A 25,643-nucleotide genomic window follows, 5' to 3' on the forward strand; every position below is an offset into this window, starting at 1 on the left:
GTGTCTATCTTTCTCTCCCCCTCTCTGTCTTCCCCTCCTCTCTCCATTTCTCTCTATCCTATCCAACAACGACATTAATAACAACAATAATAACTACAACAACAATGAAAAACAACAAGGGCAACAAAAGTAAATATACATATATGAATTCCAGTCATCTTGTCAGTGTTTCCATAACTAAAATATGCCTACTAGCTATCTACAAAATGGAGATCCACCCCCACCCCCACCCCAACTCTTCACCTGCACTACTCCAGCCTTTAGGCTCATGGTTAGTCAACAACTTGTTTGACTTTATATGTTAACTCTCTTTTCGGCCACCAGGTTCCAGACGCTAGCAGGATGCCAACCAGACTTCCCTGGATAGACAACCCCACCAATGTGTCCTAGAGCTCCACTTCCCCAGAGCCCTGCCCCACTGGGGAAAAAGAGGCAGGCTGGGAGTATGGATCGACCTTTCAACTCCCATATTCAGCAGGGAAGCAATTACAGAAGCCAGACCTTCCACCTTCTGCATCCCACAATGATCTTGGGTCCATACTCCCAGAGGGTTAAAGAACTATCAGGGGAGGGGGATACAGAGTGCTGGTGGTGGGAATTGTGTGGAGTTGGACCCCTCTTAGCCTATACTTTTGTCCGTGTTTCCTTTTTATTAATAATAAAAAAAAAAAAAACTGAAAAAAAATTCCAGTCATGGGGCGTACCTTCCCACTGCACCCCTGAGCTCAGCCCTTTACCTATTTTATCCTGTAGGCTTCTCAGGTGCCCTAAAAAGTATGTGCTATCTAGCCTTCAATGTACAGGTATGTGGAAGTAAACTAATAGTTGTGTCTTAGGGCCAGGGAAGTGGCTCTGCAGCAAAATGCATGCCTTGCATGCCTGAGGCTCTGGGTTTGATACCTGGCCCCATGAATACTGGTAGGGTCAATTCTCTGGCCTCTCTCAGTTGGAAAGAAATCAAACTGATTCCTTTTCCAGGGGTTCATGGTTCAGGAAAGGAGCCGGACTATGAAGTAACAAATGGCTGAGTGTTCTCAATCCTCACACTATGCTGGAAACCAAGAATGATGTCAATGAGGCTTAAAGCAGGGGATTCACAGGCTGGCAGGAACAACTGAAAACAGAGCCTAAAGGGGGAAACTGCAAAAGAGCATACAGTAGGGTCCTTTGAAAATTGAAGCCAGACTCCTATCACTCCTCTGATCAGAATCTACAATAACACAGTGAGCCCCCCACCCCCCAATGAGCTTACTCAAAGGAAACAACATCACAACCTTTAATACAGTCAGAAGGTTCTGTGTGATGGGCACACGGTCCTATCTGACCCCTCTCCTTCAGATGTGCTGCCCTCCCTGCTCTGTCCCAGACAGACAACTCATCTTGGGACCCTTATTCTTTCCTCTGAAAATGATCTTTTACTGGGACTTAGAATACACTCTCCCTGTGTTCAGGTTGCTGCTCAAATGGTGGCTTTGAGATAGGTCTTTTCTGATCCATATCAGATAGACACAGCAATCATCCTGCAGGCCCTATCCTTGCTAAAATGATTTTGTTCCACGCACTTCATCCCCACCTGACATACTGTGCACAGGAGCAGGGGCCTGATTCCAGCAGCCCACCCTGGGGGCCTGGACATGTGGCCTGCCCAGCTGGTCATGTCCAGCATTACCTGCTCAGCTCACTATGGCTGTGGCAGAGCTCCTGGAGCAGCTGCTGGTTATGTTTCTCCTTCTTGCCCACTTCGTTCTGCAGCCTTTCATTTTCTCCCTTCATACAAGCAAATTCTTGTTGAAGGTGCTCAAGGTTCGCAGTCTTCCTGGAGAGGGCCTCTCGTAATTTTTCATTCTCCTTCTGTTTATCTGCGAACACACACAACAGTGCCACTGAGAAAAGACACCATTTTTTTTTTCTTCCAACCTTATTACACAAATACAGTGCTTCAGCTCGAGTGCTCCAAGAATACAAAAGAGAACGAGATTTAATCTGGCATTTATGATTTTGGCATTCCAATTATCTTATACATTTTGGGTAGATAAATCTGTCAACATCAAGGCAACAGATTAAACATCACTGGGATGAAATGGGCCTGTTTAATTTTCTATCAAATAATAGACCATGCAAACCTAGTTACTTTTCCTTCACAGAACAAATGGTGGGTAGAAATCACAGGCACAGGCAATAAATAGGGCCTACAACTCTGGCAACAGGTGTTGGGAAAGCCCCAGGTCTCCTGCAAGAAGGCCAGCAGACTGTGCAAACAGCCCACTGCCGCCCGCCCCCCCCCCCCCCATCCTCAGCCCATGAGGATTATGACTCTTCTTAGGAGTAGAATACAGCTTGACAAAGAGAAAACATGCTGAAGAGTAGCAAGTTCTGGTTTAGGGAGATAGCATAAAGGTTACGCTAGTCACTTTCATGTTTGAGGTTCTGGGGCCCTAGGTTCAGTCTCTATCACCACCATGAGCCCGAACTGAGCTCTGGAAATAAATAAACAAATAAATAAATATATGAAGGTAATCAATCAAGTTTCCTCACTACTGTAGGCCTCAGTTTCCTCATTTGTATCACTGTGAAGCTTAACCAAGTTACTATATAGAAAAGGCTTATTAGCACATGCACTCCGAATCATGTATGTTCTCCACAAAGCTAGCAAGCATTAAGAGTGCCGGTAGTAGCAATAGTTGACATGTCAGATGTATTAACTACAGGAATTATGCATACTCCTTCCTCTTATCTTCCTTTCCTCTCCACAGCAAATCTTTCAGGTAGGAGCTATCTGTTTCCTCGTTTCCAGAAGGGAAACTAAGAGTCGAAGCTACTATGATGTCCCCTGGGTCGCACAGCCAATAAGTGACAGAGCTAGGATTCAGACCTATGCTCTCTGACTGCACTCTTAACCACAACATGATCATTTTCTAAAAAAAAAAAAAAAACCAGTTTTCGCCTCAGACTCCAACCCACACTAAGCTTCACATAATGTCTGACTAATCTACACCTTCCTAATTCTAACCCCACAGGCCTTTTGCCTATTCTCTGTATTCTATTTAAACAGCTCTGGCTCTTCTAAATAACTTGGGTAACTTGACTAATTCCTATTAATATAACAATCCCTGTAAATTAAGCTCTGGAACAACAGCTTCTCCTGGATCAGGATATCATCTACAGTGCTCTATAGATCCCCAAATCTGCCTGTTCCACAGTTAACCCTCATCCTGGGATCCCATCAGACCATGGGCTCCCTTCAGGAAGAGACCAGATTTCATTTCTGTATCAGAATCTACACAGGCCCTAACACAGAACCATAGCTAGGAAAGTCTCCTAAGTGAATGATTTACAGAAGCCCCAATTTCATCTCTTAAGCCAAAATCAGCATCCATACTTTATAGGGAAAGAGTGAAGCTGATCAAGATGAAGTTCTACGATCTCCTAGCTCTTTGACCACCAGCTAATAATTTCCTAGACCTCAGTCTCCCATTAGGAAAACAGGAATAATAAAATAACATTCCAGAAATCTTTCAAGTAGTTAAGAGATAATGTAAATGAAACTTCATTGGACGCCAAGCTCCAAATAAAGAAGGGATCCTTATAAGACATACTGGAACAACTTTCCTGCTAGGAAACCTCTACTTGAGATTTTGGCAGTCATCCATTGCCAGCTCCTCTCTCTTCCACTGTGAACTAAGGCCAATGAGAGACAGCAGTACAGAGCAAATGAGCAAAAGGAAAATATCTTAGTAGCACTTCCTGAAATCAGTTCAGTATGCAATTGATTATAAAGTAAGTCTATTTTACATGTAAGAATATTGAAGTTGGGGGCTAGGCAGTGGCACACCAGGTTAAGCGCCCATACTATGAAGTACAGGGACGGCCACAAGGGATCCCAGTTTGAGCCCCCCACTCCCCAACTGCAGGAGAGTTGTTTCACAAGTGGAACAAGTGTTTCTCTCCTCCTTCTCTCTCAATTTCTCTCTGTCCTATTCAACAACAACAAATGGAAAAAACGGCAGCCAGGAGCAGTGGATTTGTAGTGTAGGCACCAAGCCCCAGGGATAACCCTGGAGGCAGAAAGGTGAAAGGGAGGGAGAGAGGAAGAAAAGAATAAAATAATAAAAATAAAAATAAAGAGAATATTGAGGTACAGAGAGATTCAGTGGCCTATCCAAAGTCACAGAGCAGGTTAGACCACTGTAGGCTGGTCAAACTCTAGTAACTGCATTCTTTCCCTGCCATAGAAACTATGGGTTCCAGTTCTTTAATTCTTACCTCTAGACCCTTTTGCCAACATTATATTGAGGGCCTTGTTTTGATTCCTCAGGAAGTGAATTTCTGATGTCAATGAATTATGCAGCTCTGAACCACAAGCAAACATATTTGTAGAACCTATAAAAAACATATATAAACAGTGATTTATAAACAAACCCCGGGATAGTGTGGAAGAAAATTTCTAGAAAAAAGTTCTAAGGAAGAGACATGGCATGCAGTGAAAACCACACCTATAAGGATATATATATATATATATATATATATATATATATATATATATATATATATTAGAGCTCACAGGAAAATATGAGTGAACTTGAAAGAGAAGCCAAGATGGGGGTCAGGTGGTGGCGCACCTGGTTAAATGCATGTGTCATAGTGCACAAGGACCCAGGTTCAAGCTCCTGGTCCCCACAGGGGGAAGCTTCAAAGAGGTGAAGCAGAGCTGCAGGTGTCTTTCTCTCCCTTTCTATCTCCCTCTCCCTCTCAATTTCTCTCTGTTCTATCAGATAAAATAAAGTTAAATTTTAAAAAGAGAGAGAGAAGACAAGATAGTGTTCCCTCACATATTGTGAACTAAAGGTGAACAACAGGAGATGTTGGTCAGCAGTGGGGTTGAGTGGGTAACAGTCTTTATTATTATTATTATTTGTTCATTTATTTATCTGTGAGAGAGGGAGAAGGTGGAGAGGGAGAGACCTAGAACATCACTCTCACACATGTGATGCCAGGGGTTCAACTTGGGACCTCATGCTTAAAAGTTCAATGGTTTGGAGTAGGGCACCAAAGTAAAAATCTCTGTGTGGAGGGTGAGAGTTGATGTTCAGCTTCACTTGGGGGGGGGGGGGGGATTCCCGACACAGTCCTTTGGTGGTGGGAATGGTGTTGATGTACACTCCTATTAACTTGTAGTCCTATAATTCACTAATTAATATGAGAAAGCTTAATGGTTTATCCACTGTGCCAAATCTTGGTTTGCATGAGGGTGACAGTCTTAACTTCCATGAATATCTTTTGAGGTCCAAACTTTCACTGGTCCTCTCCACCAAGGCAAATCCCAGGCCACAAAGCTAAAGCCAAACTCTTTCTCTTTCTTCCTTCCAGACCTGTCCTCTCTCCTGTTCCCTACCTCTGAAAATAGTGTCACCACCATCCCTGAATCAAGACAGAAACCTAGAAGAGCCTTACTAAATGCCTCTTTTTTTTCACTGCCCAATCAGGTAATCCTGGCCACAGATCCTTCCTCCAAAATGTCTCGGAGCCTGGTCCACTCTTTTCAGTCCCTATAGTTCAGGTTTTATCAAATGCTCTGATCCTGCCTCCCTGCTACTCTGCTGGTGGGATTATCACCCTAAATTTAGCCTATTCATGTTATTCTCTGTTTAAAGCACATGATTGCCCACTATTAAAAAAGACAAACAAGCAAGGTCCAAACTGTAGACCTCCACTACTAAACTCTAATCTCATGACACGCCCTTCCTTAGGCTCTAGCAGGGCTCTCAAAAACAGACAAATTGAGCCACTGTGCCTCAAACATACCAGCGAGCCACACACCCTTGACTTGCAGAATGCCAGCCACCTATGAAAACCATTCACATTTTATCAACTCTGAGTTTAATTCAGTGTTTCCTACTATGTGCCAAAAAATATAAAGGTCTAAAGCTAGCCAGACTGGGTTTGATGTCACTTACAAACTCTGCTCAACTTCCTCTGAAGGCTGCGGCTTATTTCCTAAAATCCTACTCCTTTCTCTAGCTGATTATTTCCCTTGGCACTCCATCTCAGCACTACCTATACTCTGAGCTATCTACATCTGTACCCTGTGTTAATGTTCATGTTCACAGCTACCCTCTGGAGAACATCTATTGTGTGTGCAAGGTGCTTTCTACTTGTGACAGGCAGATGCTTCCCTGCCTGACTTCCTTACTGATTGGATCTTCTATACCACAGAGCTGAAATGCCAAACACCTGCTCTCCAGCCTCTGGTGCAGTTACAACATGGTCATGTGCCACTTCTGGTCAATAAGACTTGACAGGAAGCCTGCTAGGGGCTTCTGAGAAAGATTTTCCAGCAGATGAAAAGAAAAGAACAGGGAGGGGCCCCATCCTCTTCTTTCCCACCACACTTTGGACACTATCCTGTGAGAAAAGGTACTCACAGGTCACAAGTACTAACCCCTAAGGTCTGTTTTCTCTATGTGTTTAAGCCTGCTCTCAAAGCTGACTGCTCTGGATTTCTTGTAATGTAAGAAAACACAAATCCCCACTGTTTTCACCAGGTTTTACTTTGATTCTATATAATATCTGCAGCTGAAAGAAACATGGCAAACAACTGATTATCTGTAACATGCAGCCTTTCTATAAGGCAATACTACATTATGTTTTCCAGAAGTGAAAGTTCAAACTCTTTCAACTTTACAGCACTACTTTTTGCCTGTGCTAATAATTCACTTATCATATTGCCATGCAATTTTTTTTATTCACATGAGTCCCTCCCCACCAGCTTCCTTCTCTTTCCCCACATGAAATCTGGTGTCTTTTCAGAGACACCTGAGTTTGAATCATGGCTCTGGATTAATAGCTGCATGACCTCTGGTGAGTCACATCACTTCCTTAAGTCTCCATTACTTCAGTAAAGATGATTAATGTTATTTTGCTATTATTACCATCCATATTAATATCACAACTGCTGATAGGCTGCAGCCAAAGTAGGATCAGAGAGCAACCAGATGAACAGCCAAAATTCCACAGAATTCTACTTTTCCCCATAGCTAAGATGGTCACTCTTCAAAGGAACAGTCAGACCAAAGAGCAGTTCTTGACAAAGCCTGAGCCAGCAGGCTCCACTTCTGATGCTAAGAGGCGGTCTCTCCTCTGAACGTCATCACTATGAGCTTTGTAACTGGTAACAAGCTGGAAGATCTAATATATGAGATGACAGTTTTTAACAATATTCTACCTCAACATTGTAAGGAGTCATGCCTTTCTTAAACATGTTCCCAAAATTAACATATCACAGCAGGGGGAAGGCAGAGCCACTTTTATTTCTTTGTCTTTTCAGAGATTGTGACAACATGGTGAGAACAGCATGCCTTTCCACCAGTAAATACTTTATGAATGCCTCTTTGTAAACATTCCGGTCAGAGTGAATTATTCTCCAGAGCAACTGCCTGCTCCATTGTAGCTGGTGGCCATTTGAGCCCCCAAATAATTCTATAATTAGATTTACCAGGGAAAATGTAAAACCAATTCAGGCATTACCAAGAGTGAATGTGATGGGCCTGGGTGTGTACTCCTTTCCTGTGTTTGATATGACTAATGACACAGATTAATCAATTTCCCTGGGGGACCAAGGAAGAAAATGAGGAATGGGGAGGGCATAGGATAGAGAGAGAGTAATGCAACCATTCTGTTTACCTTAAAAACCACAGTATATATAGTACTTTGGAAAGAAGCCCTTCTAGGCTGATGACTAAACTGGCTATAAAAAGGACCAGCCAATCCTCGTCCTTGGACTAGGGGCTCAAGACTCCAGCTGATGCCACAGACTACACCGTTCAAGAACTTTGGCCATCTCATTTCAAAATATGTAAGTGGCTTGCCCATTGCAAAGCTTTGCAAGGTTAAACTAATGCTACTCAAAATAGCAAAATAAAACCAACAATAACAACACAACCATTTATAGCTGATTAAGGCACTCAGCAAGGGTCTTTCATAATACTGCATCCCTTAATTGCATACTGTTTTATAAGATAATTAAGACTGGAAGAACTGTGGTGACTTGCCCAAAGTCACTACACTATTTGAACTCCTAAATACTCTTAGCCTTTCCCATATGCACAAAGCTGCTCACAAGATACATTCTTGAGGGGCCAGGAGAGAAGCATGTACCTTATCATGCCCAGGGCCCTTGGTTTGAATTCTAGCACCTCATGGGAGCTCCATAGATGGTGAAGCAGAGCTGTGATATCTCTCCTACCCTCTTTCTCTCCCTTTCTAAATTTAAAAAGGAAATGAAAAAAAAGGGGGGGGCTTATAAGGCTGCTTAGATGATGCTGAACTCATTCCCTGGCATAGAATAAAGAGAGAGAGGGAGAGAGAGGGGGGGGGAGAGGGAGAGGGAGAGGAAGAGGGAGAGGGAGAGGGAGAGGGAGAGGGAGAGGGAGAGAGAGAGAGAGAGAGAGAGAAAGAGATGTTGAAATTCTTCAGGAAGTAAGGACATTATCTTTGAACCAATACAGAAAGAGGTCTAGGCCTTTCCTAACACATGGGATCACCTAGTTCCATTTCAAATGGTGTACTCTCTAACAAAGTTACAGACCCTAGATATAGGCTGGGGCCTAGGGGACTGGGCATATGTATATACCTATCCATAAGTTAGGGGCAACAATATAGCTCAAAGCAAAAGTGCACAGTAGTTCATTGTGATTAGACTTGGACCTAAAAAGCTTGGCAAGCAAGTGGAAAGACCAAAAGAAGACATCATAAGCTGTCCAATGAAATATTAATTACTTAGGCCTAGATATCCACCTTCCCTAACCCCTACTTTACTTCCCTCAATCATTCTATCTACTCAACTGACTACACAAAAGAAAGTAAGACTTGTCTCCTAATCTCTTCTGACAGTATTAGCATTATTGTCCCCACCCCTTGTTAATCTTTAGAAGAAATACTGTATACAATTGGCCAAAAGATATACTGGCCATATATATACATATATATATCAACTAAAGGACAATTATTGTCCCTAAGACAACCTGTGTTAGAATCATTAAACAAGTAAAAGTTAACTTAGACCCCACTGCAATAATAGTTGTATTTCCTCTCCAACTTGAGGCCAGACCCCATAAACCTAATATCAGTCTGGATACAACAAATGACACTCAACATTTTAACAATTGTGAGAATGTCTAAGCTCGTCAGGTAAAGGACTACAAAAGCTGGATTAGCACCAGAGACTGCTCACTTAATGATGGCCTCTTTGGTCAATACCAGGCCACCCCATCATCTGGGGCCCTAGTCATGGAATCCTTGGATTCCCACATAGATATGATGGGCTTAGACCTCTAATAGACCTCTTAGACCTCTCTCCACCATCACCAGTCACTTCCATCAGGAAAATCATCATAAGCCCTTTTGTGGGCCTCTCCAGGACCTTGCCCTCACTATAAAGCAGCAATGGGAGGCTGGGTCATCCTACTCTGCCACTGAAAGAAGACTGGTCCTGAAATGAGTGCAGTCTAGAATGTTCCTAGCCGTGATCATGGACTGTGAGCTCACATTAACAAAGACTTAGAGGTTACACAGGCTCCTGTGCTAAATGTGAATATACATGGGCCTAGGGTGAGACTGATGAGAGTAAACAGTTAAATAAAGTTCAAGTTTGGGAGTTACTCTCTGCCCTAATCCAGCTTTCTAGTCCTGTTCTCAACTCTGTCACCATTTTCCCCAACAATATTTTTCCCCCTTGTTGCTTTATTGTTGTAGTGATTGATGTCGTTGTTGGATAGGACAGAGAGAAATGGAGAGAGGAGGGGAAGACAGAGAGGGGGAGAGAAAGACAGACAGACACCCGCAGACCTGCTTCACCAATTGTGAAGTGACTCCCCTGCAGGTGGGGAGCGGGGGGCTTGCCAGGATCCTTCCGCCAGTCCTTGTGCTTTGCGCCACGTGCGCTTAACCCACTGCGCTACCGCCAAACTCCCCCCGGACAGTATTTTTAGTCTGCCCACATGTTAAGTATCAGGCTCCAGCAAAAATTACTAAAGTCATAGGCCCCTTGGAACACACCTAAAATAGACTTCAAAGCTTCTTTCCACTCTATAATCCCTATTCTTATCTGTTCTATTCCTACTTTTTCATTCCTGTTTATTAAACATTTTGTCCTGCTTTATATCTTACTACCTTTACACCACCAAATGGCAGGCGCTATCATGATTCCATCTTGACTTCGCTAGGTAGACAACCTCCCCAATATATCCTGGAACCTCATCTCTCCAGAGCCCTACTCCACTAGGGAAAGACAAAAACATATGAATCAACCTGCCAACACCTATGTTCAGCAATTACAGAAGCCAGAACTCCCACCTTCTGTACCCTATAAAGAATTTTGGTCCATACTCTCAGAGGAGGGAGAAATGTTAGGGGAAGATGACCAGAGGGCTGTGAACTCCCAACTCCATCAGGACCCAGCAAGAGAAGAGGAAAAAAAGGACATTCAGAGTAGCATTATGTATAGGTGTGACTTAGAAAGGAAAAGAAGACAGGACCATAGAACAAATGGGCAAATATATATAAATATAGACAGTTACAGAAATAATAGCCAACCCCTATCTGTGACCTTGGGAGAACTAGTGCCAATTTTCAATGGAGGGAATGAGGACACAGAACTCTGGTAGTATGAGCAGTATGGAATTACACCCTGGTTATCTTATCATTTTGTAAATCAATATTAAGTCACTAATAAAAAATCTAAGAAGGAAGGGAAGAAGGAAAGGAGGGAGGGAGGGCACGAGGGAGGAGGGGGTCTAGAGTGGTTGAACTAGTTTAACTGGATAATGTGCTATTTTGCCATGTGCATGACCCAGGTTTGATCCTGGCCCCCATTATACTGAAGAAAGATTTGTGCTGTGATCTCTCTATGCCTCTCTGTCTCTATGAAGGAGAAAGAAGAAGTAGAAGAGGTTAGAGGAAGAAGAAAAGTCTAAAATAGAGAAGTTGGGCGGCAGCGCAGTGGGTTAAGTGCATGTGGTGTGAAGCGCAAAGACCCACGTAAGGATCCCAGTTAGAGCCCCCGGATCCCCACCTAAAGGAGGGGGTCCCTTCACAGGCGGTGAAGCAGGTCTGCAGGTGTCTGTCTTTCTCTCTCCCCTCTGTCTTCCCCTCCTCTCTCCATTTCTCTCTGTCCTATCTAACAACGACAAAATCAATAACAACAGCAATAATAAATACAACAACAATAAAAAAAACAAGGGCAACAAAAGGGATAATAAATAAATAAATATTTTTTAAAAGTTAAAAGAAAAAAAAAAGAAAGAAAAGTCTAAAATAGAAAAGAAAAGTCAGACTGGGTAGGGCACATGCCTTGCTGTTCACATAGTCCAAGTACCACATAGAAAAAACTCTGTACCACTGGGGAAAACTCTGATTCTTTGATGTCTCCCCTTTTCTTTTACCTCTCTATTTGAAGGAAAATATTGATCCAAAAGAAGAGAAACCATGCATGAATGAGGCTCCATCTTAGTAAGTCTCTATGTGTACACAAATAAATTTCTTTCCTTCTTTTTGTTTTTGAAGAATTTATTTATTTACTCATGAGAAAGGAGAGACAGAAAAAACCAGACATGACTCTGGTGCATGTTCTGCCAAGGACTGAACTCGAGACCTCATGCTTGAGAATCCGGTGCTTTATCTACTGTGCCACCTCCTGACCACATAAATTTCCATAAGAAAAAATGAGTATAGACCAGTGGATATATTTCACTTTCTTTGGCAATTGAGAAAAAGAATAAAATTACACACACACACACAGTTCCATTCCAAGCTACTCATGAAAGTATCAAGAACAGAGACAAACAGTACTTCACAGAGAGTCTGACAGTGCTTGGGTATCTCTCCTCTCACTCTCAGAAAAAAAAATCATAAAAATGGGGCTTGGAGGTGGCTTGGTCATAGAACATATATGTGAACACTTGGGTTCACTTCACAGAACTGCACTAAAAAAAGGAATCTATGGGTTGGGTGGTAGTGCAGTGCGTTAGCGCACATGGCGCAAAGTTAAAGGACTGGTGTAGGATCCCAGTTCAAGCCCCTGGCTCCCCACCTGTAGGGGGATTGCTTCACAAGTGGTGAAGCAGGTCTGCAGGTGTCTATCTTTCTCTCCTTCTCTCTGTCTCCCCCTCCTCTCAATAACAATCGCAATAACACCAATAGTAATAACCACAACAATTAAAAAAAAAAAAAGGGCATCAAAAAGGGGGAAAAAATAGCCTCCAGGAATCTTCAGGATTCGTGATGCGGGCACCGAGCCCCAGCAATAACCATGGAGGCAAAAAAAAAAAAAGTGGGGGGGGATCTATTTTGTATTTGCATCAACAATGCAAGAATCCAGAAACACAGAGGCTTCTCCAGGCAAGTGTCTCACAATGTGATATTCTCAGGTCCTTGCACTGCCTTTGGGAAAGTCCTGGCAAGCAGTGCAAGGATAGTGGAGAAAGCTAATGTGCATAGAAGAAGGCAAATAGAATCTATGAGTATAGAACAGTGGCATTATTTTTTAAACTATGTAATTGTCTTAACAGAGGAAAATGCACTTTTAGGTTTTTTTTTGTAGTCATTTAATATTGGGTGTAGACAGAAACTGAGAGGAGAGGAGGTGATAGAGAAACAGAGAGACACCTGCAGCCCTGCTTCACCACTCATGAAGCTTTCCCCCTGCAGGTGGGGATCAGGGGCTTGAACATTGCACGCTGTAATGTTCCACCACCTGGCCCCAGGTTTTTTATGGAATAATATTCCACTGATAGTTGTGGTTATGTGGAAATATGACTGGTTTGTAAGAGTCACTAGACTGGTAAAATGCTAACTTTATAATCCACTCTTGACCAAAATCCAAGGGTTTGAGGTTTGTTTTATTTTAACAAGATCTTTCTATAGCTCTAAAGCTTATAAGGGCATAAGAATTTCATTTATCACAACAGTATAAAATGGAGATAATTAACACTATTTTATAGGTAACTGAGAATCAACAAGGTGAAGTGAAATTATACTGGAGATAAACAGCAAGGCCAGGATTTGATCTGAAACCTCTTTGGTCATAAGTTTAATGAACTTCCAGAAACACAGAGGCTTCTCCAGGCAAGTGTCTCACAATGTGATATTCTCAGGTCCTTGCACTGCCTTTGGGAAAGTCCTGGGTTGTTTTTTTTTGTTTGTTTGTTTTAATTGTGAGATAAGCCCTTCTTTAAACTGCCACAGTATTATCCCCTCCCCCCACTCCAGTATCACTTTATTGAGAAAATGTTGATTCATGGGATTGCTATTGTCACAGGGTACATTTTCACATTTCCCCATCATCCTGTTTCATCATAGGGTCTTAGGTGCCTAACCTCCCATTACTGACCTTCCCACTTCCGTTCTAACTCAACTCTGCTACAATAGACTACCATCAGGAAGGCCCTTTCTTAGTGGGGGTTGTATTGTTATATGGAAAACTGGGAAATGTTATGCATGTACGAACTATATTGTATTTACTGTCGAATGTAAAACATTAATTCCCCAATAAAGAAATTAAAAAAAAAAAGGAAGGTCCTTTCTTACCTTGATCAAATTCAGACCCTTGCCGTTCCAGTTGTCTTCGTAGCTGCTCATTTGTTTTAATAGATTCTTCTAAACGCTTTCTCAAACTTCGAATTTCCTGTATATGTTCCATTAGTACGTCTGCAGGAGAGAGGACATTTTTAATTTAAAGTCTGAAGCCCCCAACAAATTGAATCATTTATAGATTATGCTATGCAGTGATCTTGAATTTCCAAGTGGTACTGGATATATTAAAACAGTTAGCAATTGGCAATTCTTTCCTAGGCATGGGGAGGCTGAGCTATTGCCCACAGCCCACTGATACAGTTCTGTAATGATTCTCTGCAGTCCTCCACGAGGAAGATATTTCACATCACATGGAAAAATTATATTCCATACAATTTTAATGCTAACTCTAATGTAGCCTTTTATTCTCCCAATATCAAATATTAATTTAAAGCCTTCCTTATGGTGATACTAACAGATGACTTTCAAGTCTGCCTGAATTGCCTAAGTGTTGATTAAACTACTTCTATAATGAATCCAGCTATCTTTGAGACTACTTTGAAAAAGAATGTCAGCTATTTATCTCTTACCAATTTAAGACTTAAAAACAAAGCAGAAAATAGTAATAATAATAAGTTCAATCCTAGTGAGAATGTAAGAGTGTCCTCAAGAGTCCAGCCTGTCAGTATGAGTATACATGTATATAACTTTCTGGGACTGTTTTTAATCATTGCCCTTAGAAAGGTTATTTTTCCAATATCTTTTACCAAATAATTCTATTTCTAGGAGTCTATTTAAAGAAACCTCAGGAGATGCTGACAACTATTTGTCAGAATACATGAAAATGTTCATCTTAGCACTATATATGTCACTAAGAACTGAAACTAACTGCAATTATTGTATTTCATCTATTATGATGCAGTAGTACACAGCCATTAAAGCTACATTATGAAAAACCATAAAAGATCATGGAGATCATGGAGAAATATAGATGTAAAATGAGGTATTCAGCAAAACCACAACCCGGTTTAAAAAGAACTGCCTGCATGAATGATACATATACACTGAAAAAGGAACTATTCCTAAATATCAACAGCATTTTCAAGACTTCTACATTACATTTTAACATAATATTTATTTATCTGGAGGCATTTAAATCCTCAGATTCTTAAAATGAGCATGTGCTCTTTTTTTCAGTCCTTGCTGCATTCACATTAACAAAGAAATAAGAAGCATAATTTCAATCTAGAGATAGGTTTCTAGAGTCAGTGTTTAAAGCATAATCACATTAAGTATCCAAAGGCAAAACTAATGTCTTTAATTCATCAATTAGGGTATACTCAGTATGTCTTAGTAATGTTTGTTTTAAAACATTATACTAATGTTATGACCCAGTTTTAATTCCTCCAAAACGACTTTCATTTAAAAGTAGCACAATGTTACAGATCTTTTCCTAATTAAATAGTAATTTTGCCATGAATGTGAATGTTTATGAGATGACTTAATTCCCAGACCTTCAGCTAGCTCCTATTAATGCCAGGAGTGTGACAAGTCATTTGGTGGAATAGCTAAGCCCCTTGTGGCAGTCCAGCATCAAAAGACTGGATCTGCAATAAACTCCTGGCACATCCCTGCCCATTCCTGTTATGCTCCTCCGAGGCCCCCTCAATCTTCCAGGGGCGGGTCAGGTCAAAGGGAGGCTGGAACTTATCTGTTCTGACTGCAGACTTTCTTACTGGCTTATCCATGCCACTCACTGCCAAATCGCGGGGTAATCATGCTCTACAGTCACAGATGCAAGCCATCTTCCACTGAATCTGACGGGAGCTGGAGTCATCATTTTGGGCTGAAGGGAACACTTCCGATGAACTGGACACCACTTATTAATTATGTAGCTCTAACCCAAGAGAAGGAAATTCTACACTGGCCTTTGCAACAATGGGAGAGAAAAAAAATTAACTCTCTCCCTATTACAATAAGACTCATCTGGCAGACAGCTAACTTCTTTAAAACCAAAAATTCTATAAGAAACAATCACCAAAAAGCAGTGGTGTATACTCACTAGCAATGCTAATTTATAGAATCTAGGTTAAGAAAATACCCCGCCCAAACAAGGAGAAGGCTTTGTGTTCAAAGATATTCCCTATAGCACTGTTTACAATTATGAAATTTTAAAAATGACTTAAATGTTCGGCAACACAGGAACATAAGGAAAACTGCAGTTCAGTCATTCAAGGAACTATTCTTGTTTTTAATGTTTCTTTATTTTCCCTTTTTTGTTGCTCTTATTGTGACTTTTTTATTGTTGTTATAGTTATTGTTGTTGTTACTGATGTCATCATTGTTGGATAGGACAGAGAGAAATGGAGAGAGGAGCGGAAGACAGAGAGGGGGAAAGATAGACACCTCCAGACCTGCTTCACTGCCTATGAAGTGACTCCCCTGCAGGTGGGGAGCCGGGGGCTTGAACCAGGATCCTTACACTGGTTCTTGCACTTTGCACCACGTATGCTTAACCCTCTGTGCTACTGCCCGACTCCAAGGAACTATTCTTAAGACCATGAGAAATGATGTTATGTAACAACATATCAGAAAGATTAAGTTATGAAAAGGAAAAAACTGCTAAATTATCTCTTTGCTCAGACCATAAACACAACAAAAGGAAAAACAAGTGCAGAGGCTAGATAGTCTCTGAGGAGAAACAAACTGTGAAATCTAACTGGCAGGTTTTCATCATGGCTCCACAGAGTACTGGCCCAGTACCGGGTAATCAACCAAGATCACAGACCCCCAGATAAATATAAAAGAAGTGTCTAGAAGGTTCTACGTCGAAAACAGGTCAAGGTTTGGGTGGCAGATAAAGTGAAGGTTAGGGGGAAAAGGGGGGGGGGGGGGCGGTGCTTGCAAGCAAAAGGAAGAATAGCTAGGACCCAGAACTATAGCTAGAGTGATCTCAGCTATCCTGATTGAAGTGATCTGGCTGGGGGATCATATTCCCATCTTTTCCCACAAACGCTTATGGGGTTAGTCTTAGGGGTTCCTGGAAAGGGGCAGAGTTTGATGCTGAACTGATATTGTGCAGTCTTACCTAAATTAGGAGAAAGCAAATCACAGAAAGAAATAACAGAGAGGGGGGCTCAGTAGTGGTGTACCGGGTGGGGAGTGCTCACATTGGCATGCACAAGAACTCAGGTTCAAGAATCAGGGTTCATGCCCCTGGTCCCCACTTGAGGAGTGGTGAAGCAGCGCTGCAGGCATCCCTTTGTCTCTATCCCTATCTTCCCCAACTCCTCTCAATTCCTCTGTCCCATGAAATTAAAAATGGGAGGTTGGGGGAGTGGATGGCTACCAGGGCACCGAGCCCAGCAATAACTCTGGTGGCAATGAGAGACAGAGAGACAGAGAGAGAGACAGAGAGAGAGAGAGAGAGAGAGAGAGAGAGAAAAGAGAGGGGAAGGAAGGGGAGGGGAGGGGAGGGGAGGGGAGGGGAGAGGAGAGGAGAGGAGAGGAGAGGAGAGGAGAGGAGAGGAGAAGAGAAGAGAAGAGAAGAGAAGAGAAGAGAAGAGAAGAGAAGAGAAGAGAAGAGAAGGGGGACTGAGAGAAATCAAGTGCAAAGAAATGCAAAATCGGGCACCAGGAAGTGGGAAGTGGCTCAGCAGATTAAGTACACAATGGTACAAAGCACAAGGACCATCATAGGGATCCTGGTTTGAGCCCCTGGCTCCCCGCCTGCAAGGTAGTCGCTTCACAGGCAGTGAAGCAGGTCTTTCTCTCCCACTCTGTCTTCCCCTCCTCTCTCCATTTTTCTCTGTCCTATCCAACAATGACAGCAATAACAACAATAATACTAACAACAATAATAACAACAGCAATAATAAACAGCAAGGGCAACCAAAGGGAAAAAAAAATGGCCTCCAGGAGCAGTGGATTCGTAGTGTAGGCACCAAGCCCCAGCAATAACCTGGGAGGCAAAAGAAGAAGGAGAAGAAAAGAAAAGAAAAAAGAAATGCAAAATCACAGAGGTCTACACTTGGAAATCCAAAGAAGTAAATCTAGGTGAGTCCCCTGCTGATAGCTGAGCTATATCAAGAACATGCACTTCATGTCCTTGTTATATTTTCAAACTGTCCTCCCGTAGACATTCGTGTCTGATAAGCACCTCAGAAGAGATTCTATTGCTATTTCTATCACATATTGGGCCTCCATGTAAGGAATCATCTGAAAAAAAAAAAAAAAAACAAGAAAGTGCTGATACTAAATTTCTTTTTATTCCCCTCTCCAAAAACCTGGGAAAGCTCTAGCATCTTTTGTCTCTATCTGAATGAAAAAGTCAGCATAGGAGTGGTAAAAAAATCACACATGCACAAGGTCTGGTTCACCTCCCCCTCTCTCTATATATATAATTTAAAAACAACACTGTTTTATATGATCAGGTGCCAAAAAAAAAAAAAAGAACTTCTAGTAGAGATGTGCTAATATCTGCTTTGTACTTTACAAAGTTTACTCTAGATGTTTTATCAACAACCCACTGAAAGAGAACAGAAACTGTCAGTTAAATGTCTACAGTCTGTGTGATTTTTTTCTTTTTTTTTTTTAGCATCAGCACTTTCTTGTTTTTTTTATTTACATAGGGGTGATGACCCCTTGGGGGATACAATAGCAGAACTGAGTTACTGCAACAAAAGCACTGTGTTCATCAAAGTTAAATAGACTTACTAGCTGGCCTTTTATAGGACAAGTTTGTTGATTCACAGATCTAGTCTCATCTAGACTATCCCCTGAGCCTCTGAAATACACTAATTCTTAAACACAACATCTTATCCATTACTCAGATGGGAAATAGTCAGGACCACAATACAGATGTGGTAATGGGGATCTTAGAGATAGGTGTGCCTGTAGGAAGCTGCTTCCACCATCTGAACCCCTAACTCCATCAGCAGAGTCAAGATAAGGGGTTGAGACCAAAAAACCAAAGGTCACACTGAAAGAAAAAAAATCCTAGCAGGTTTATAAAATTACAGAACACCTGATAAGGGAGTTGTGTTCTCTCAGGCATCTGTACAATTCAAAGCAAGGATTTTTGCAGTGACCCAGTCTGAGGAAGAACTTGAAAGAAACAATGGACAATTAGCCAGACTTGGAACTGATACATGACCTCAGTGTTTTCCAGCCAGTTACTGCTGGGAGAGCAAGGAGATGGTAAGTCACATAAGTCATCATTTAAAAAGTAAAAAATGACTTTCTCCAATCACCAACACTTTTTCCAGTGATAAATGACACTCCGAAGGGCCAACTTTGGCTCTCACAGGATTTCCTTTCATCAAAGAAATGTTCAAATGTCACCATACTTTGTTTACTAAGGCAAAATGGCAAATTACTGTCTAACCCAGAAAAGCTTGCACATGTTAGAATGCTGAGTAAAGTTAGCTTACCTTGAGAAAAAGCATTGGCTGTAGCTGAAGGCTTCTCAGTCTCATCTGGCTTCTGATCTCGTGAGGAGGATGACTTTTCAGATATTTCATAATCAGACAGAGCATGAGAGACTGAGGGTCCAGGAGATTCAGGCAGAATATACTGGTAAGTTAGGTTGTCTTCTTCAACCCTTAACCAGTGGGATTTAAAAACAAATCATTTTCCACACAAAAGTCCCAAGCTAGGAGCATGACTTAACATTACTTGACCCACTGAAATATCTCATTTGTAATTCTTGTTTTGCAGCCCTTGTATTTCCCTAGAGCACTATTTTTTTAATTTGTCTAGCAAGGATATTCTAAAACTAGTAAGAAAGCTGGACTTTGGGGGCTGGGTGGTGGTGTACCTGGTTGAACGCACATGTTACAATGCATAAGGATCCAGGTTCAAGCCTCCAGTCCCCACTTGGGGGGGGGGGGAAGATGAAGGCTTCACAAGTGGTGAAGCAGGTCTGCAGGTGTCTCTCTGTCTCTCTCCCTCTCTATCACCCCTTCCCTTTCGGTTTCTTATAGTCTCTAGCCAATAAATAAATAAAGATAATAAAAAAAATTTTTTTTAAATATTTTATTTTATTTATTTATTCCCTTTTGTTTTATTGTTGTAGTTATTATTGTTGTTGTCATCGTTGTTGGATAGGACAGAGAGAAACAGAGAGAGGAGGGGAAGACAGAGAGGGGGAGAGAAAGATAGACACCTGCAGACCTGCTTCACCGCCTGTGAAGCGACTCCCCTGCAGGTGGGGAGCCGGGGTTCGAACCGGGATCCTTATGCCGGTCCTTGTGCTTTGCGCCACCTGCGCTTAACCCGCTGCGCTACAGCCCAACTCCCCCAAAAAAACTTTTTTAAAAGCTGGACTTTGGAGTCAATGAAGATGGGGAAGCCTCTGTGAAACGTACATGAAGCAGACTGGCAATTAACTTACCTAGGCAGTGTGTTGGCTTTGTCATGTTGGCGACCTGGGTTTGAGCCCTGCGCCTGTGCAGTAAAGGAATCTTCTGTGCTGTGGTATCTTTCCTTCTCTCTCTGTCTCTATCTACCAAAGTCAGTTCAGGGCAGTGAAGTCCCAACAATGACAAAAATAAAAATAAAAACATACAGAAGGGAGTCGGGCGATTGTGCAGCGGGTTAAGCGCACGTGGCACAAAGCGTAAGGATCCTTACCAGGCGTAAGGATCCCGTTTGGAGCCCCCGGCTCCCCACCTGCAGGGGAGTCGCTTCACAGGCGGTGAAGCAAGTATGCAGGTGTCTGTCTTTCTCTCCCCCTGTCTTCCCCTCCTCTCTCCATTTCTCTCTGTCCTATCCAACAACGACAACATCAACAACAATAATAACTACAACAAGGGCAACAAAAGGGAATAAATAAATAAATTTAAAAAAAAAAACATACAGAAGCTGGTACGGGTGTGTTCCCAAAAGAGAGGAAAGGAGTCAATGGCAGTGTTTACCAAATGGCAGTTCTGAACCTTTTTTATTTATTTATTTATTTATTTATTTATTTATTTATTTATTTATTATTTAAGAAAGGATAAATTAACAAAACCATAGGGTAGGAGGGGTACAACTCCACACAATTCCCACCACCCAATCTCCATATCCCACCCCCCTCCCCTGATAGCTTTCCCATTCTCTATCTCTCTGGGAGCATGGACCCAAGGTCATTGTGGGTTGCAGAAGGTGGAAGGTCTGGCTTCTGTAATTGCTTCCCCGCTGAACATGGGCGTTGACTGGTCAGTCCATACTCCCAGTCTGCCTCTCTCTTTCCCTATCGGAATTGGAGCTAGTTCTGGACCACTTTTAAAAACTTTTTATTTATTTTTGACAGAGACAGATAGAAATTGAGAGAGAAGGAGAAGATGGTCAGGAAGAGAGAGAGACACCCACAACATTGCTGCATACCTTGTGAAGCATGCCCCCTGCAGGTGGGGACTGAAGGCTGGAACCCCAGCTCCTCTCACACTATGGCATGTGTACTCAACCAGGTGCATAACCACTTGGCCCAGAGCCAGACATTTTTGAGCTAAGGATAACCGCCTTCTTTTAGAGTTAGGGAGACTAGGCTCATACACATGTCTCACAGCCTAAAAGTGGCAGGGCTCCTATTTGAACCCAAGTGTGTCCAGCTCCAAAGTTCTAAGATAATGTGGGATGGTCAACCTAAAATTGTTGAAGTGGCTTTGTTGGTTTAAAAACCTCAAAATCTGGGTAAGCCCCCAAGTAAGTCCCGAAGTCATTATTTGAGAAATCATCTGTATTTCTCTAGGGCCAACTAAACCTCCCAGAAAAAGACGCCCTCAAGTCTGTGAAAAACCCACATGAATCTCCATTACAGATAAGCTCCTTAATTTAAGCTCTTTCCCCCTTTACTTTTCTTATTACTTCTTGTCTCATTATTCATAAGCTCAGACAAGAGCAAAGGACTCCAAAGCTGCAATGCATTCATTAACAGGTAAACACCAGCTGCAACTTCGCTCAGACAGCGTGATGGATGCACGGGCTTGCTGCTGCCTTGCAAAAGTACAGAATGGGCCAAGGGCACCTGTTTAATTAGCTTAGGAGAGATGCGTGTGAGTGCTAAGTCTACAACTGAAAAAGGCTGCACAGAAGGAAAAGAAACAAATCTATAAGAAGTAGCAGTGGTGACACACAGCTGATGAGGGCTGAAAGAAGTCCTCCCCCCAGCCTACCCACCCTACATATTCTCTACTCAGTGAGCCTTTTAATGTAACAAATCTGATCACAGCCATTCCTAGCTTACCTCCTTCAAAGACTTTCCCTCTCCTTACAGAACAGAAATTGTTCACTTACTATAGTATTTAACAACTAGCCTAATGTAGCCCTGCCTGCTTCTCTAGCTTCTGGTCCTCATATTCCAAGTCCCTGCTATGCTACTCAGAGAAGTAGTGTTTCCTTCAAACTGAACAAGGACACTCTCCTTTAATTTTATTTTTTAATTTTTATTTATTAGGGGCTGGATGGTGGTGCAACTGGTTGAGCATACATATTATGATGCACAAAGACCCCGGGGTTGAGCCCCCGGCCCCTACCTGCAAGGGGAAAGCTTTGTAAGTGGTGAAACAGTGCTGCAGGTAGCTCTTTCTCTCTCTGTATTTCCCCCTACCCTCTCAATTTCTGGATGTCACTATCTGATAAGTAAAGATTGACTAAAAATAAGTAAATAAATTAATAAACATAATTTATTTATTTATTCCCATTAGGGTTATCACTGGAGGGTCAGTGCCTACATTTTTTTTTTCTTACAGAGACAGAGAGAAACAAGTGGGAGGAACAGGGAAGCAAGAAAGAGAGACACCGATAGCATTGCTCCACCATTCAAGAAGCTTCACCCAAGCAGGTGGAGAACAGTGGTTTGAGCCTGGGTCCTCGCACATGGTAGCTGATGCGCTCTACCAGGTACACCACCACCACATAGCTTCACGCTCCTTTAAATTTTTCATCTTTAAAATCTCTGTGAAGTCTTTTCTCTGGGAGGTTTTCCATGTCCTCTCCAGAGTCTATCAATAAGAGTAATAATGGAGGGTTTAACTGGGAGAAATCTTTGAAAACACTATGGTAGAGAAGAGTATTCCTTTTATACTTACTAAAATGCTCTCCAGTGAGCTGTGAGTTCTCCCTCCCTCCTTGAACTAGTTATATTGGTGGTCTTCATGATGTAATAAAATCTAAAGTTCTGAAAACTAGGCAAATCTCAATTTTTTAAAATTTTACCCTCTGCAGCTCTAAAGAGGAGGAGAAATGCCCCAGGTATTAGTATAATTCAGAGCCTTTAACAAGTAAACAATAGAGGGAAAGATCTTGGCATTTCTAGTTGGCCATAGAAATAAGCTAAGAAAGTATGTAGTCCATTCATTCCATGAAAAAATTGTTGAATTACAACTGCATGCTAGCTACTGGGAGTTAGAGCAGATATAGAGGTATTCAAAGTATACTTGTGACCTAAAAAACAATGTGGGATGACAAAAAGAGCTCAGGCACTGGGATAGTACAGATTTAAGTTCAAATCCCAATTCTGCCTCGTAGTGGCAAATACGCAACTTTGACCCCCCCCCCCCCACTCATCCTAGTATGGGAATGACAGTTCTAACTATGTTAGGTTAGAAGTCATGAATGTGAATGCCTAGGGCAAAGGCTGACATACACCAGCACTCACTCAACAGCTCTTGCCTTCTTTTGAGAAATTCTGGGAATGAAAGAAAGTATTAATGGCCCTGTGAGGTAAATGGTGCCATGTAATTATGCATCAGTGCCACAGGAAGAATAACAACTGGTCCTGGGATGTAGTGAAGAGATGGGGTTTGGGGCAGAGTAACCAATTTGGAGAATTTTCAAACTACAAGAGCAAAGAAGCAGAGTGCACAGCTTGTGCACAAGTATGGCCTGAAGAACAATAAAAAGTCAGGAGCTTGGGCAATGTGACGGAGAGGACAGGTGGTTCAGACTAAGGAAAGCCTCAAATGCCAGGCTTAGGAGGCTGGAATTTATCCTTCTGGTAGTCACAAGCTAATGGAAGGAACAAACTCTTGGTTTTGCATGGCACTTGTCCGTTCTCTTAAGTGTTCATACTTTATAAGAAGCAGGAAACTCAGAGATCAAAGGGAGATGGAATAATCAAGAAATAGGCAGACAAAGTTTGCTGAGCCTACTTACCAAAAGGTACACACTCACCTCTCTATCAGTTCATTCTGGGTGCTCATTTCTACTTCAACTGATTTTCCTGGAAGTGGATAAAAGCAAAATGGAATACACTTTTTTTTTTAAGTGTTCCCTAATAATTTCTTGCTCATACATTTCCAGAAGCACTATTTCATCTGGCTAAAGACATTCTGGAACAACCTTAGATATTTAAGTAGGACTACCCAGAGTATAATTCAGACTGTAGACTCCTTCATCACTGCTCTGGCATCTGTTCTAGCAGGAAGGTGACAGCAATCTACACAATCACAAAGGCACTGTGGGTGTAGACTTCTTTTCCTTCTCAAAAACTGACATGACCAGAATGCATGCTCATTAGAGAAGTGGTAGCAGAATCAAGAAAGTGAAGAACAAGAGATAACTATTACCTAGGTACTCACTACAGACATGTTACTAGATTTCCTTTCATGGACTTTAGACGTGGATGATAGTTTATTATGACTTAATTTGTCTTTTATTATAAACATTCCTCTTACTAAATTTGCTTTAAAAACATCATTTTTGAGGACCACATTAATATATCATTGTAAGCAAACACATAACACCTCCACTTTTTCTAGTTTTCTATATGCTATTTAGGTCATCATCAACTTTTCACTCTTATAAATAAATTAAGCAAGTATTATATATAGTTTTATCTGCATTTAAATTATTTCCTTAGGAAAGACTCTGGAAGTGAAATTTCTAAGAGGAGGCAAATATCAGTACAGTTGAAAAATAAATAAACAAACCAGTATCTGCCACAGAGAGAATGAGTGAAAGGAATGACAAAAGAAAACAAAACAAAGATCAGAATGTATTTGGGCAGAAGATGCTCTGCTCTCTCCCACATATGATCATTTGCTGTTTGAAAGGAAACACATGAGCCCAGATTTCAAAGAGACTAACAACTTTATTTTAAAAATACTTCAGAACTCTGGAAATTGCAGGCTGGGATGAGCTCTTTGAAGAAACTAACGCATGGCTTAAAAAAAAAAAAAAAACGCATGGCTTAAAAAAAACCTTCTATAGCGGTACTTGAAAAATGAGACTATAATTAAACTGCACCCACACATACCATCTTTAAAACTACTCCTAAAAGGAAAAGTTCTCAAACATCATGTTGTAGATGAAAAGATCATTGGAGATGTGCATGGTTGTTTTATGTCCTGTGGTTCTTACCTGCAAACTCCCAGAGTTTGTCAGGGCTCCCTTTTCACCTGAGTTGTTGGGAACTGAAAATAAACGTCATATTCTGTGTGCTTCTAAGTCACCCACCTGAGTTAGTTAGATGCCTAACTAACTAGTTGATCAGATGCCAGGACCTGGATGTGGTACTCTAACACCTGATATCTCAGACCTCAAAATAAATTAAATAAATAAATAAATATCCCACAGGCCCTGTGTTAGTTCTCCAATTTATAGTAAAGAAGTGAAAGTGCTGGAGGTCTTATGTTTTAACTTTCACTTTGCCCAGTTTACACTCTCATTGTCTTTACCGAATGTTCCAGTCAGGTGAGAGAAGTACAGATTTTTTTTTTAATTGTTGTTGTTATTATTGTTGTTGTTGTTGGATAGAACAGAGAGAAATAGAGAGAGGAGGGTGAAGACAGAAGGGGGAGAGAAAGACAGACACCTGCAAACCTGCTTCACCTCTTGTGAAGCAACTCCCCTGCAGGTGGGGAGCCGGGCGGGGGGTGGGGGGCATTGAACTGGGATCCTTACGCCAGTCCTTACGCTTTGTGCCACGTGCGCTTAACCTGCTGCGCTACTGCCAGACTCCCAAGTAGAGATATTCTAACAACTAAATCACCCACAAATCTATGTCTTCATCTCTTGGTTATATCCTGACCAAAAATGGCATGGTATTGTGGCTCTCTAGAATCTAGGGAGAGGCTGTCAAGCCTCAACCATAG

General features: G+C 41.7%; 1 protein-coding gene across 4 annotated transcripts in view; it reads right to left on the reverse strand.

Moving 5' to 3' along the window:
• CDK5RAP2 (CDK5 regulatory subunit associated protein 2) overlaps positions 1–25,643 on the reverse strand; it is a 236,132-nt gene that overhangs the window by 20,551 nt on the left and 189,938 nt on the right. For all 4 annotated transcript variants that reach the window (XM_060200065.1, XM_060200066.1, XM_060200067.1 and 1 more), the window contains 5 exons: positions 23,722–23,770; positions 18,999–19,168; positions 13,582–13,701; positions 4,264–4,380; positions 1,670–1,859 (listed from right to left, as the gene is read on the reverse strand). In XM_060200065.1, the coding sequence (XP_060056048.1) occupies positions 1,670–1,859; positions 4,264–4,380; positions 13,582–13,701; positions 18,999–19,168; positions 23,722–23,770 (646 nt within the window). The remainder of the gene's footprint in view (positions 1–1,669; positions 1,860–4,263; positions 4,381–13,581; positions 13,702–18,998; positions 19,169–23,721; positions 23,771–25,643) is intronic.

The sequence above is a fragment of the Erinaceus europaeus genome, chromosome 10, assembly GCF_950295315.1.
Source record: "Erinaceus europaeus chromosome 10, mEriEur2.1, whole genome shotgun sequence".
NCBI classification, from domain to species: domain Eukaryota; kingdom Metazoa; phylum Chordata; class Mammalia; order Eulipotyphla; family Erinaceidae; genus Erinaceus; species Erinaceus europaeus.